The following is a 12,779-nucleotide window of genomic DNA, read 5'->3' as shown; positions in this document are numbered from 1 at the left end:
TATTTCAAGCCAAACATGTAAGTCATTAAGTCAGACAATTGTTAAACTAATATTGGTTGAATCCCCAGTTTATGCCAGATTCTGTTCTGGAATAGAGAAAATAAATCAGCTGTGATCTCTGTCTTCCTGGAGATTACAGTCTGTCATAAAGACAAACATTGAAATAAGTACAAGTGTGGTGGGTGCTGAAAAGGGGAAGTGCAGGATGCAATTGGCAAGGTCAGGACTAGGGTGAGGTGAAGAAGGTGCCTAGGATGCACCGTGTAAGGAGACACTTGCACAACCCTGAGAGTGAGTGCCTCCTTCTACATTGCACTCTAGGCACCTTCCTCTCCTCTCCCTTGTCCTGGCCCTGGCAATCAGAAAGGTCAAAGTGGAAAGGAAACACTCCAGGGAAAGGGAAAGGCTTCAGGGTAATAGTCCCTAGTAGTGATCACTTGCTGCATCTTTGGACACTCAGCATCTGAACCCCTTTCCATCTGGGAATAATTCTCCATTCTTTGGGTCTTGATGGAAGGCAAATCTTTTTGTGCCACCTTGGGAATTAGCAGGCAGGCACACAACCCAGGCTCAGCCAACTGGATGCTCCAACAAAAAACTTTGAATCATAAAGGACTAAATCCAGACCACAGAGAAGGTGGAGGACATACTCACATATGGGCAGCAGGCAGAGCCACTGCAGGAGAAATTCAGACAAGAGTCCAGGTGTGATGCTGGTGTCCATTTCCAGGATGGCAATGCTGGTGGTGGGATCCTGGTACATTATTTCTGCTCCGCACTACCCCTTGGTCCTTCCAATTGTCTAGACTTCCAGTCAGTTCTATGTGTTACATGTTATCCTTCCAAGAAATGCCCTTTCTGCTTAAATTGGTCTCTAATGATCTCTAACCATTACATCCAGTAATAAATTTAAGGTGTTTCATCATCAAATAGCTTGAGAAAACGTTGCTCTATTCAACAAGGAACACTTGTGAGATTGGATGCCAGAATGTGACCTGGCAGGGAGATTAAGAGATCAGCAGCAAAACTCAGGATAAAAGGCCTGGAGTATGAGAAAAGAGGAGGGAGGATGCTAATGAGAGACCAAGGTGAGAGAACAGCCCCGAAAACAGTGAGGGAAAGTGGGGTTGTACAAAGATATCACAGAGGAAGAATCAAGAAGCTTTGAGGGCTGGCTTGATGTGAGAAGTGAAGGGGGCGGCATCCAAAGTCTTGCATCTCAGATGATGGTAAAGCATGAGATTTGGGAAGGGATGCCTGTTTGAGTGAAAAGGTGACCTTCTTGAGCTTTAAATATTCATAGAATTAGCAAATATTTATTACATTCCTAGTGTGTTTCACTCCAAGGATGGAATGATGAGCAAAACTGACAAGGACCCTGATAACATGAAATCCAAATTCTCCCGATAAGAAACGGGCAAATGAACAAAATAATTACTGATTTTTGAGAAGTGCTAAGAAAGACATTGGCATTCATATAAAGAACTTTGTTAGATATGATAATCAAGGATGACATTTAAATTTAAGGCCTGAACACCCATGTCCAGTGGCATTGTTGGTGGGAGTGATGACCTCAGTGATGAATGATTAAGGAGAGCCAATACCTGTCCAAGGTTGAGGTCATGACTGGGGCAAGTACATTCCTGGCTCGGCTAGAGCTGGAGGGTGGGAGCAGGGATTAACTGCAAAGGAGTACAAAGGAAATTTGGGGGATGATGGAAATGTTCTGAAATTAAAAATCATTGAACCATATCACTTAGCATGGGTAAACTTTATATGAAATTTATGTACCAATCAAAGTTTTTTTAAACTATATGCAAAAAGGAAAACTTTCTAGGGTGGAAAAAAATGTCTAGATCTACAGCTCTAATGAGCTTGCCATATCCCTGGCAAAAATTAATTTAATGTTACTCTATCTTCAACTTGTCTTGGTAACAGTTTTATTTGAAGCTAACACAACATTGTAAATCAACTATACTCCAATATAAAATAAAAAATTAAATTTAAAAAATTGCATTAGAGATGTGGTCTTATCCATGCAGGAAGAGAAAGCCAAACAGATTACTTGCAAAGGAAGAACAGTCACACTGAACCCAAGCTTCCGCTGTGCAAAAGTAAATGTCATAATAATAAAAGGGAGAAACTTTTATAGAATTTTAATAGGTCAAATTGGGACTTCCCTGGTGGCACAGTGGTTAAGAATCCACCTGCCAATGCAGGGAACACAGGTTTGATCCCTGGTCTGGGAAGATCCCACATGCCACGGAGCAACTAAGCCCGTGCACCACAACTACTAAGCCTGCGCTCTAGAGCCCACGAACCACAACTACTGAGCCCACACACCACAACTACTGAAGTCCACACTCCCTAGAGCCCATGCACTGCAACTACTGAAGCCCACGCTCTCTAGAGTCCGTGTGCCACAACTACTGAGCCCGCGTGCTGCAACTACTGAAGACCGCACACCTAGAGCCCATGCTCTGCAACAAGAGAAGCCACCGCAATGAGAAGCCCATGCACCGCAATGAAGAGTAGCCCCCACTCGCTGCAATTAGAGAAAGCCCACACGCAGCAACGAAGACCCAACTCAGCCAAAAATAAATAAATAAAAAGTCAAATTAAGCTCTCAGAATTATATGCCAAGCTAATATGTAGCTCTTGTCAAGGCAATAGAAATATAATCAAGTGTGCTCATTTGATCTACAAAAGAGGTCATTTATAGTTACAGTTGCTTTCACTGAATAGCAAACTACATGCATTTCAGATGGAGTTTGATTTGTAAATGATATTTCCCCCAATACTTCACAGAAACACATCTATTGCAACTCTGAAGCCTCAAGTTCACTTGCCTTCAGTGACAGGCAAGTAACACACATGAAGGGAGAAGGTCAGGTGTATTACCATGGTATGCCAGAGTCATCACTTTGGAGTTTTAGTGCTGCTCTTGATACTTAGCTTCTTCATCAGGGAAACTTTAGGGAGTGGTGAGGACTGTGGCAAACTGGAGAGGGTTCCAGAAGATTGACACTTTTCAAGAATGAGTAACCGTGTTGCTGAGTCTTTTATTTTTTTTAAAGAAATCAGATTATCTAGATTTTTATATTAAAATTTTTTCAGTTTACTCATCTGAAAATAAAGAGTTTGTCCAGAAAAAAAACTGTAAGGCCTGGAGGATGGGACAAAAACAACGACACAGATATCAGAGGAAGAGCTTTCTTAGGCAGAAGGAATGGCATGCAGTAAGACCCTAAGGCAGGAAAGAGCTTGTTGACCTGAAGGAACAGAAAGGAGGCCAGAGTGACCTGACTGCAAAGAGGAAGGAAGACGCCACAGAGGTAAGCAAGGCCAGGTCGGGTGGGGCCTCACCGGCTGTGGTAAGGAGTCTGGATTTTACTCTTAAAGAAACAGGAAGACATAGTTTGGTGTTAAACAGAACAGTGACAGGATATAATTTACCTTTTGGCTGCTATGTGGAAAATTAATTAGAGGATTAAACAAGAAACTAGTTAGGAAACTATTGTAGAAATTCAGATTAAGATAACAGTGGCTTCATTGCAGCACTGTTTACACAGCCAAGACATGGAAGCAACCTAAATGTCCATCAACAGAGGAATGGATAAAGAAGATGTGGTACATATATACAATGGAATATTACTCAACCATTAAAAAGAATGAAATAATGCCATTTGCAGCAACATGGATGGACCTAGAGATTGTCATACTTAGTGAAGTAAGTCAGAGAAAGAGAAATATCGTATGACATCACTTATATGCAGAATCTAAAAAGAAATGATACAAATGAACTTATTTACAAAACAGAAACAGACTCACAGACTTGAGAACAAACCTATGGTTACCAGGGGGGAAGGGTGGGGGCAGGGATAGTTAGGGAGTTTGGGATTGACATGTACACACTGCTATCTAGATCCCACATGCATGCCACAGCTAAGAGTTCACATGCCACAACTAAGGAGCCCACATGCCACAACTAAGGAGCCCATGAGCCACAACTAAGGAGCCCACCTGCTGCAACTAAGGAGCCCACGTGCTGCACTAAGGAGCAGGCAGGCCACAACTAAGGAGCCCACAAGCCACAACTAAGACCCGGTACAACCAAATAAATAAATAAATGAATTTTTTTTTAAAAATGGATAACCAATGAGGACCTACAGTATAGCACAGGGAACTCTGCTCAATATTATGTATCAAGCTAAATGGGAAAAGAATTTGAAAAAGAATAGATACATGTATATTATAACTGAATCACTTTGCTGTACACCTGAAACTATCACAATATTGTTAATCAACTATACTTGGATATAAAATAAAAAGTAAAAAAAAAAAAAAAAACTAGGAAAAAAGATACAGTAGCTTGAACTAGATGGAAAGGCATGGATGGTCTTCAGATATATTTCGGGGGCACAGCCATAGGACTTGCTGATAAATTTAATGCAGTGAAGCAAAGTAAGGAATCAAGGATGACTTCTAGGTTTGGAGCAACTGGTATATGTTGTTACTATTTACTGAAAAGGGAAATAATAGGGTAGTAACAAGGCTTGGTGAAGCAAGGTCCCCACCAAGAGGATACATTAGGCATCCAAATGGAGATATCACTTAAGAAGGCAGATATATCAGTCTAGAGGTTTGAGAAAGTTTGGGGTTAGAGATATGAATTTGGAAGTGATCAGCATATGGAAGGTGTTAAAAGCACCAGTGGGGGGGAAAAAAATAGAAAGAAGCCCTGGTGATTTGGAAGGAGGGAAGGAAGAGCATAGATAGAAGACAAAAGAAATTGCCTGGCCAGTTAAAGGCAAACTAAGAGTCTGGTAACTCAGAAGTCAAGGGAAGAAAGCATTTCAATGAGGAGGTAGTGGCCCCTATGTCAAATACTGCTCAGAAGTCAATGAAAGAAAAATAGGGACGCCTGTATTGAGTTTGGCAACTTTGGAGATAATTAGTGACCTTTACAAGAGAAGTTTCAATGGCCAGGTTAAAGCCAAATTGAATTGAGTTGAAAAGTGAATGCGAAATGAGAAAGTAGGGAAGTGAAGGCAGACAGCATTTTGAGAAATTTTTCTTTGAAGAATCGCAAAGAAATGGGGCATAGTCCAGAGAGGGATATGGGACTAAGGGATGTTTTATTTTGAGATGGGAGGTACGAGAACATCTTTGTATAATGATAGAAATGGTCCAGTAGAGAGGGGGAGAATGAAGAGAATAATTGAAGATGAAGTCCTTGAGTAGGGTAGAAAAAAGGGGGTGTGGACAAGTGGAGGGGGTGGTTTCTCAGGAGCAGGCATCATTGTTCCATCATAAACAAAAGGAAGACAGGAGTTGTAGAACCAGATGAAAGAATATGTAGACCTAGTCAAAAGAAGATGAAGGAGTTGTTTCCATTTTCTCAAACTATGAGTCAAGGAGTAATATTTTAGAGAAAGGAAGTAATAGAAAATTGAAGAGCAAGGAAAACTCATGGAATAGTGATTTTGGAGAGTGAGAAGTCAAGCTTCCTAGAAGAAATCAAGAGATTAGGTGGGGAAGTGTTGAGTGCTATTTGAGGTTTGAGGCCCTGAATTTCCTATAAAATCAGTGAGGCCAGTTAGATAATTTTCTCCAAGAATAATTAGCTGATAGAGTATACATATGGAGAAGCCAAGCAAGTGGTTGCATTCCACCAAACTGGGAATATATTAAGCACGTGGAACATGGAAGTTGAGACTGTCTGCAAAAAGAATTGTTATAGGGCTAGATCATGATATCCAACCTGAGTACAGAGGGAAGTGGAGTCAGGAGGTTGAGATGATCAGTGAAAAACTAGTGAGGTCAAGGGCTTCATTTCAATTTTAAGAGTGATTCAATCTGGCAAGTAGGAGTTGGGACAAATTGGGGAAGGAGGATCTTAAGTTTTTATAGTCAGGGTATTTCTATGCAGAGTCTAAAAGGAGAAAATTAGGGAGTCAGATCAATCTAGATTCAACTTACATTTATCGGAATCGAATGTGTGCTACACTCTGTACTGGGCACTTTCCTGTTATTTCATTTAATCCTCACAATATCCCTGTGCTTTGGGTAAGATAAATCCTTGTTTTATAGATGAGAAAATAAAACAGAGATGATTAAATGGTTTGCCTAGGATCATGCATCTGATGTGTGATCAAGCAAGGATTTGAAGCCAGATCTTCTGATCCTGAATCCAATACTCATCCTTTGACAGCTGCAGTGATACTTAGACACTAAGGCTGGAGGTACTCATCAAAAAGGCGTGCTAGGGATGACTGAGTCAAGCCATAAGCCTGAGGCCAGTTTCAGTGTTCTCAGATGAAGGGACTGGATAGTAGACAGGTGACTCCGAACAGAACTTTCCAACTCAGGATAAAGAATCAGTTCTTTTTGATTAGTCAGATGAGTAACAATGGGTTGGGAATACTTGGCACCATGACCCAAGTCATGGAGCTGGAGACAGTAAAATCCCTGTTGTCTCAGTTCAGGATCAGTCCTGGAAAAGGACTAGTCAGCAGTTCAACACCATGCAGCCCCAACTAGGGAGAAAGGAAAGAGATGGAGCAGGAATCCACATGGGACCTGATACTAACTCTCTCCATGGCGAATGGCACATTCCTGGAGTCCCTAACAAGACAGAACTGCAAGTATTATCAGAGGAGAGTTGCAGCCTTTGGTGTAAAAGTAGAGAAAGAGAACCAGCAGACTAAGAATGTGTTCCCCACAGACCCTAGCTTGCCTCCTTGACTTCCCCTAAAATACCCAGAGATTGAGCCCCATAGCCTGCCTCTGCTTTATATCTCTAGACTCTAAAGCTACTACACTGTCCAATACAATAACCAATAGCCACATTTAGCTATGTACATTTAAGTATAGATTAAATTAAAATTTCAGCTCCACACTCACACTAGCCACGTTTCAAATGCTTAATAGCCAAATGTGGCTAGTAGTTACCATATTGGACAACACAGATATGGAACAATTCTATTGTTGCAGAAAATTCTATTGGCAGTGCTGGTCTAGAAAACAAGAATCAAACAGAATGAACATTCCTTATTTATATCATCTGGGACCATCCATGGGCCAGCAGGCTGAGAGCTATGGGCAAGACTGAGATTATTACCACTTACTGGTCCATACTGTTCTCCCTAATACCCATATGCACCTTACTTCACTCCTTATTTATTTCTAAATATAGTGTATATAAATTATATATAAAACATAATATCTCTAAATATAACTGGGTAGAACTGCCAGACACAAACAGGGTACAGTAAAGAATGATTTAACAGAACTGTAGGGTCCAGTGATGTTAGACTCAAGTTTAGATGAGGTATCAGACCACAGAAATTTATCCCAATCTTTCAGCCATGTTTGAGGATTCAGTTTCCAACAGGCACATACTTGGGATTTACACAGCACATAACCTCATTCCTGCAAAATATATAGAATACTTCATTCTGCTCACACGTTGTTCTGCATCTCCCCAACTTACCCCCACACTTCATGGCTGAAATTAAAAGGAAAGGAGAGGGACGGATCAGTCTTGAAATAAACAGAGGGCTAGGGAAGGGGGAGGCCAAAGCCCAGTAGAAAAGACAGTAAAGGGAAATAAGAAGACATGAGGAAGAAGCCCTCATTAGGCATCCTCCAGGTTTAAGGGAGATTATAGTCACTATCTTTTCTTTCCCCACTTGTGTCCCCAGTCACAATCCCAAAATTCTCCCCACTCAGTGGCCTGGGACCTACTAGTCAGCTTCCCTTCCCTGGCCTTTGGGGAGGCAAGAGGACCCCTCTCTCCAGGCTTTCATCTCCACCATATTATAAGGTACACAGGTGCCCAGGTATCAACTAACCATCTTTTCCCTTTGCCCTTGGATACCGTCTCTGATCATATTAATGAAAGAGGACAGGAATCTGAAATACACCCCTCAGGACGTCTGCAAGTCTTCTTGGTTATCTGTAAAACTCTTCTCCACAACATTCCAGAGCTTTTCACTGGTCTTAATGAGCTGAAATAATTAGGAACAGCTGCTCTGGGGAAACTACAACCTAAAGTAGCCCAGATAAATTGAGGGTGGCTGAGAGAGTGGAATCAGAATCCTCAAACAATCAGAAATTAAGGAACCATTTTCATAGAGGCAATTGATCAAAATTCAAATTCTCCCAAGGAATGTTTTTGGAAAAGCTCCCACTTCCTCTATACTCTATGACCAAGTCTCTCTCCTCCGTGTACCTGCCCCACCTCACCATCATCATGTTCAACTTCTCCAGAGCCAACCACAGAGAAGGTCAGAGTGGTCAACTAATAGCACTGAAAAAATCAGCACCAGGGAACTCAAACTTCCCCTTGGCTAGAGAGGTATCCAAAGGCCATTCTCCCTGCCCAAGGCCATTCTCCCAGCCTAAGCTATAAAGCCCCCAGAGTTCCCTGAATATGCATCAGGTTCCCTGACCCACTGCCCCTTGGGAGAGATCCTGGTTACCTGGGGTGACCTGGACCAGGAGTAGGGTAACAGTCAAAATCAGACGAAGGAACTTCATGAATGGTGGGAGCTCAGGTAGAGATAGGTTTCTTGGCTGGCAAGACAGACAGAGGTCTCCATTCTGGGTGATCAGTCCAGACTGGTATTTATTGCCCCAAGGAGCATGGCAGAGCCATGATCGGTGAACCAGAAAGGGAACAGTCATTTAAGATTAGACAGATGAGTAATCAACCACATTGGTTGAATGGCTGTTGAATACGCCACCCTCTTCTGCTCTTCCAGAGGAGGCCAGGAGAGGGGGAAGAGGAGTTAAAGAGAAGACACAGCCTTGCCTTTGAGAGTTTTTGGCTTCTGGGGAGCCAAGAAGGGGGAAAATATTCCTACTTTTTTTTTTTTTTTTTTTTTTTTTTATACTGGAGTACAGTTGATTAACAATGTTGTGTTAGTTTCAGATGTACAACAAAGATTCAGTTATACATTTACATGCATCGATTCTTTTTCAAATTCTTTTCCCAATTAGGTTGTTACAGAATATTGAGCTATAGAATATTGTGCTATATCTTTTTTAAATTTTTTAATTTTTTATACAATTTTTAAAGATTACTTTCCATTTATTGTTATGACAAAATATTGGCTATATTCCCCATGTTGTACAATACATCCTTGAGCTTACCTTACACCCAAAATTTGTGCCTCTCCCATCCCTATATTGTCCCTCCCCCACCACTGGTAACTGCTAGTTTGTTCTTTATATCTGTGAGTATACTTTTTTGTTATATTCACTAGTTTGTTATATTTTTAGATTCCACATATAAGTGGTATCATACAATATTTGTCTTTCTATGTCTGACTTATTTCATTTAGCATAATGCCCTCCAAGTCCATCCATGTTGCTGCAAATGGCAAAATTTCATTCTTTTTTATGGCTGGGTAGTATCCCATTGTGTGTGTGTGTGTGTGTGTGTGTGTGTGTGTGTGTGTGTATATATATATATATATATACCCCCTCTTCTTTATCCATTTATCTGTTGATGGACACTTAGGTTGCTTCCATATCTTTATCTTGGCAACTGTGAATAATGCTGCTATGAACATTAGGGTGTATATATCTTTTTGAATTAGTGTTTTTGTTATTTTCAGATATATACCCAGGAGTGGAATTGCTAGGTCATATGGTAGTTCTATTTTTAGTTTTTTGAGAAACCTCCATGCTGTTTTCTACAGTGGCTGCACCAATTTACATTCCCACTAACAGTGTACGAGGGTTCTCTTTTCTCCACATCCTTGCCAACATTTGTTGTTTGTGTTCTTTTTAATGGTAGCCATTCTGACAATTGTGAGGTGATATTGTGGTTTTGATTTGCATTTCCCTGATGATTAGCAATGTTGAGCATCTTTTCATATGCCTGTTGGCCATCTGCATTACCTCTTTGGAAAAAATGTCTTTTCAGTTTTTCTGCCCATTTTTCAACTTGGTTGTTTGTTTTTTTTGATGTTGAGTTGTATGAGCTATTTATATATGTTTGTTTTTACTATTAATTCATTTCTGGTAAATGAGAAGAGAGAGAGAGAAATGGTACTTCTGTGTTCCTTGGGTTCTTTCCAGAAATAGGACATCTTAGGGTGTCCCATATGTTAGTGGTTCATTTTAAGGACACTGAAAGAAGGGCAGAAGCAGAAAGAAATACCTTGATAGCTCCATGGCCATCACCACTGGAAACTAAAATGTCAACATTTGTGAAGTGGGATAAGCAGGAAGATCACAGACCTTACTTTTAACAGCACAAGTTTAATAAGAACAAGTAGCATCCTTGTAGGTAGCAAAGAAAAGCCATTTACCACTATTGTGGTATTTCTTATAATGTATTGCAGATTGCATTATTGACCCCAATCCTTCATCCCTACTTGAATCCACACTTTTGTCAAGGTCTCATCCTAAAAGGAATGTACTCCCTCTCCCTTCATTTTTATCCTGGCTCTGTGACTTTCTTTAGTCAATGAAGTATGGGCAGAAGTGACAGTGTGCCAGTTCTGAGCACAGGCTTTAAGAGGTGATGAATGTTTTCACTTGCCTTTTCATGCCTCTGCCATCACCACGAGAAGAATATGCACTGATGGTCCAAAGACAATGAGAGATACATGGAGCAGAGGCATTCCAGATGACCCACAGATCTACAGTGAGAAATCGAGCTGCCCCTGTCACTCCAGCCTCAAGCAGAGTAACCCAGCCAAACTCCAGCTAGCTGCTGACATATGAGCAATAATAAAGGATCGCTGTTTTAAGCCAAAGTTTTGGAGTGGAGTGTTATATAGCAATGGCGTCCTAATCCATGAGGACAGAAGTTAGATCAGAAAAGAGCCAAATGCTTTTTAGCACAATGATGGCAGGGTCTATCATTTCAAAATGGGTAGAAACAAAGACAAACTAATAAACTATATCAGAAACTATTCCTTCCAATATAGAATAGCACTGTTGTCTCCAAGAAAAATTAATGCTCTAGACTAGGGGTCTTCAGACATTTTCTGTCAAGGCCCAAGTAGTAAATATTTTAGGGTTTATAGGCCACACAGTCTGTCACAACTACTAAACTCTGCATTTATAGCACAAAAGCAACCATACACAGTATGTAAATAAATGCGTGTGGCTCTGTTCCAATCAAACTTTATTTATAGACACTGAAATTTGAATTTCACATAATTTTCATGTCAAAAATAATTATTCTTTTGATTTTTATTCAACTACTTAAAAATATAAAAACCAGTCCTAGCTCATGGGCCATGCAAAATCAGGCAGCCAGCTAGATGTCGACTGGCAAACATTAGAAAGCTGAATAATGCCAAATAATGTCAGGGACATGGGATAGAGGAATAATCACATGCTGCTGGTGGGATGTAGATCAGAGGCAAAACAACTGTGAGGGTTTAGGGCCCCTCACTTGCTTGGACCCATGTGAGTGATGGGAATTCTAAAACATTCTAGGTAAGGAAGGAAAACCAGGTTGCAATCAGGAAACATCAGTAAGTAAGCATTTCAGGTAAATTATCTTAAGAGATCCCAATAATCTATTGTAATTTCTTAGCTTCTTCTAAATAAATATTAACTTTTGGACCTAACTTTGAATTTGTAATTTTGTGTTCTTCTTAAAAAGAATCCCCAAATTGTAAAGGTATAAGGCCCCACAAAACCTAGATCTTCCTCTGAGATAGAGGCAGCCATTCTGGGTAGGAATCTAATAACCTTCAGTCCAATTAAGTGTAAACATTTGTTCTAACCTAAAAATTCTACTCCTGGGTACATGTCCCAAAGAAGGCTACACACATGTCCATAAGAGAATATGCACAGGACATCTGTTAAAGAAAGGTTCATGGTGACAGGGATTTGTAGATAATCTGGACTCTATCACTGGGAGAGTTGAAAGGTAAAACGTGATGGACACACTCCATAGAGTGTTATGTAGCAGTCATAAATTAGAGAATTAAGTGTATACAAATAAGTATGGATGGATGTTTAAAACTAGTGCTGACTGTAATGGCATCACCACTTGGAACACAGTTTGACAGTTTCTTATAAAGTTAAACATACACTTATCATACAACCCAGCAATTCATTCCTACGTATTTATTCCAGATAAATCAAGTCATGTGTCCCAGATACATGAATTTTCATAGCAGCTTTATCCATCATAAGTAGAAACAATCTAAATATTCATCAAGTAGTAAACAATAAATGATGCTTTAGCCATACAATAGAATACCACTCAGCAATAAAGAAGAATTAACTGCTGCTACACACGATCTGGAGGAATCTAAAAAGCATTTGACTGAGTAAAAGAAGCCAGATGAAAAGGGAGTACAGTAAGTCCCCTACATACGAACCTTCAAGTTGCAAACTTTCAAAGATGCGAATGTGTGTTGGCATGTCCAATCACGTTAGTTAGTTCATGTGTCTGGCGTACGTTGTCACATGAGTGCATCCTCTACAAGTGGTTGTGCTTTTGTGTACTTTACTGTACAGTACTGTATAGAGTACAGTATCTTTATTTCAAGCCCAGGATGTCCGGAAGCAAGCTTAAGAGCAGTGGTGATGTAGCAGGTACTGCTAAGAAGCGCCAAGTGATAACGATGGAAACAGAAGTGAAAATAACTGAGAAAGTGGAGCAAGGTGAAAAGATGGTAGACATTGCTTGTTCTTATAACATGAATCATTAAACCATCAGCACAATTCTAAAGAACAAGACAAGATCACGGAACACGTGAAGTCTGCTGTGCGATGACGTCGACAATAATATCGAA

General features: G+C 40.4%; 1 protein-coding gene across 1 annotated transcript; it reads right to left on the bottom strand.

The window, feature by feature from the left end:
- Window positions 1-7,382: 7,382 nt before the first annotated feature.
- Window positions 7,383-8,544, bottom strand: DEFB121 (defensin beta 121). The gene is made up of 2 exons (XM_036827664.1): window positions 8,487-8,544; window positions 7,383-7,510 (listed from the first exon to the last, which is right to left on the bottom strand). Exons 1-2 carry the CDS (start codon window positions 8,542-8,544, stop codon window positions 7,383-7,385), a joined length of 186 nt encoding a protein of 61 aa, XP_036683559.1.
- Window positions 8,545-12,779: the final 4,235 nt, after the last annotated feature.

The sequence above is a fragment of the Balaenoptera musculus genome, chromosome 15 (assembly GCF_009873245.2).
Source record: "Balaenoptera musculus isolate JJ_BM4_2016_0621 chromosome 15, mBalMus1.pri.v3, whole genome shotgun sequence".
Classification (NCBI taxonomy): Eukaryota; Metazoa; Chordata; class Mammalia; order Artiodactyla; family Balaenopteridae; genus Balaenoptera; species Balaenoptera musculus.
The sequence above is the reverse complement of the archived record's forward strand: the minus strand, read 5'-3'. Positions and strand labels throughout refer to the sequence as shown.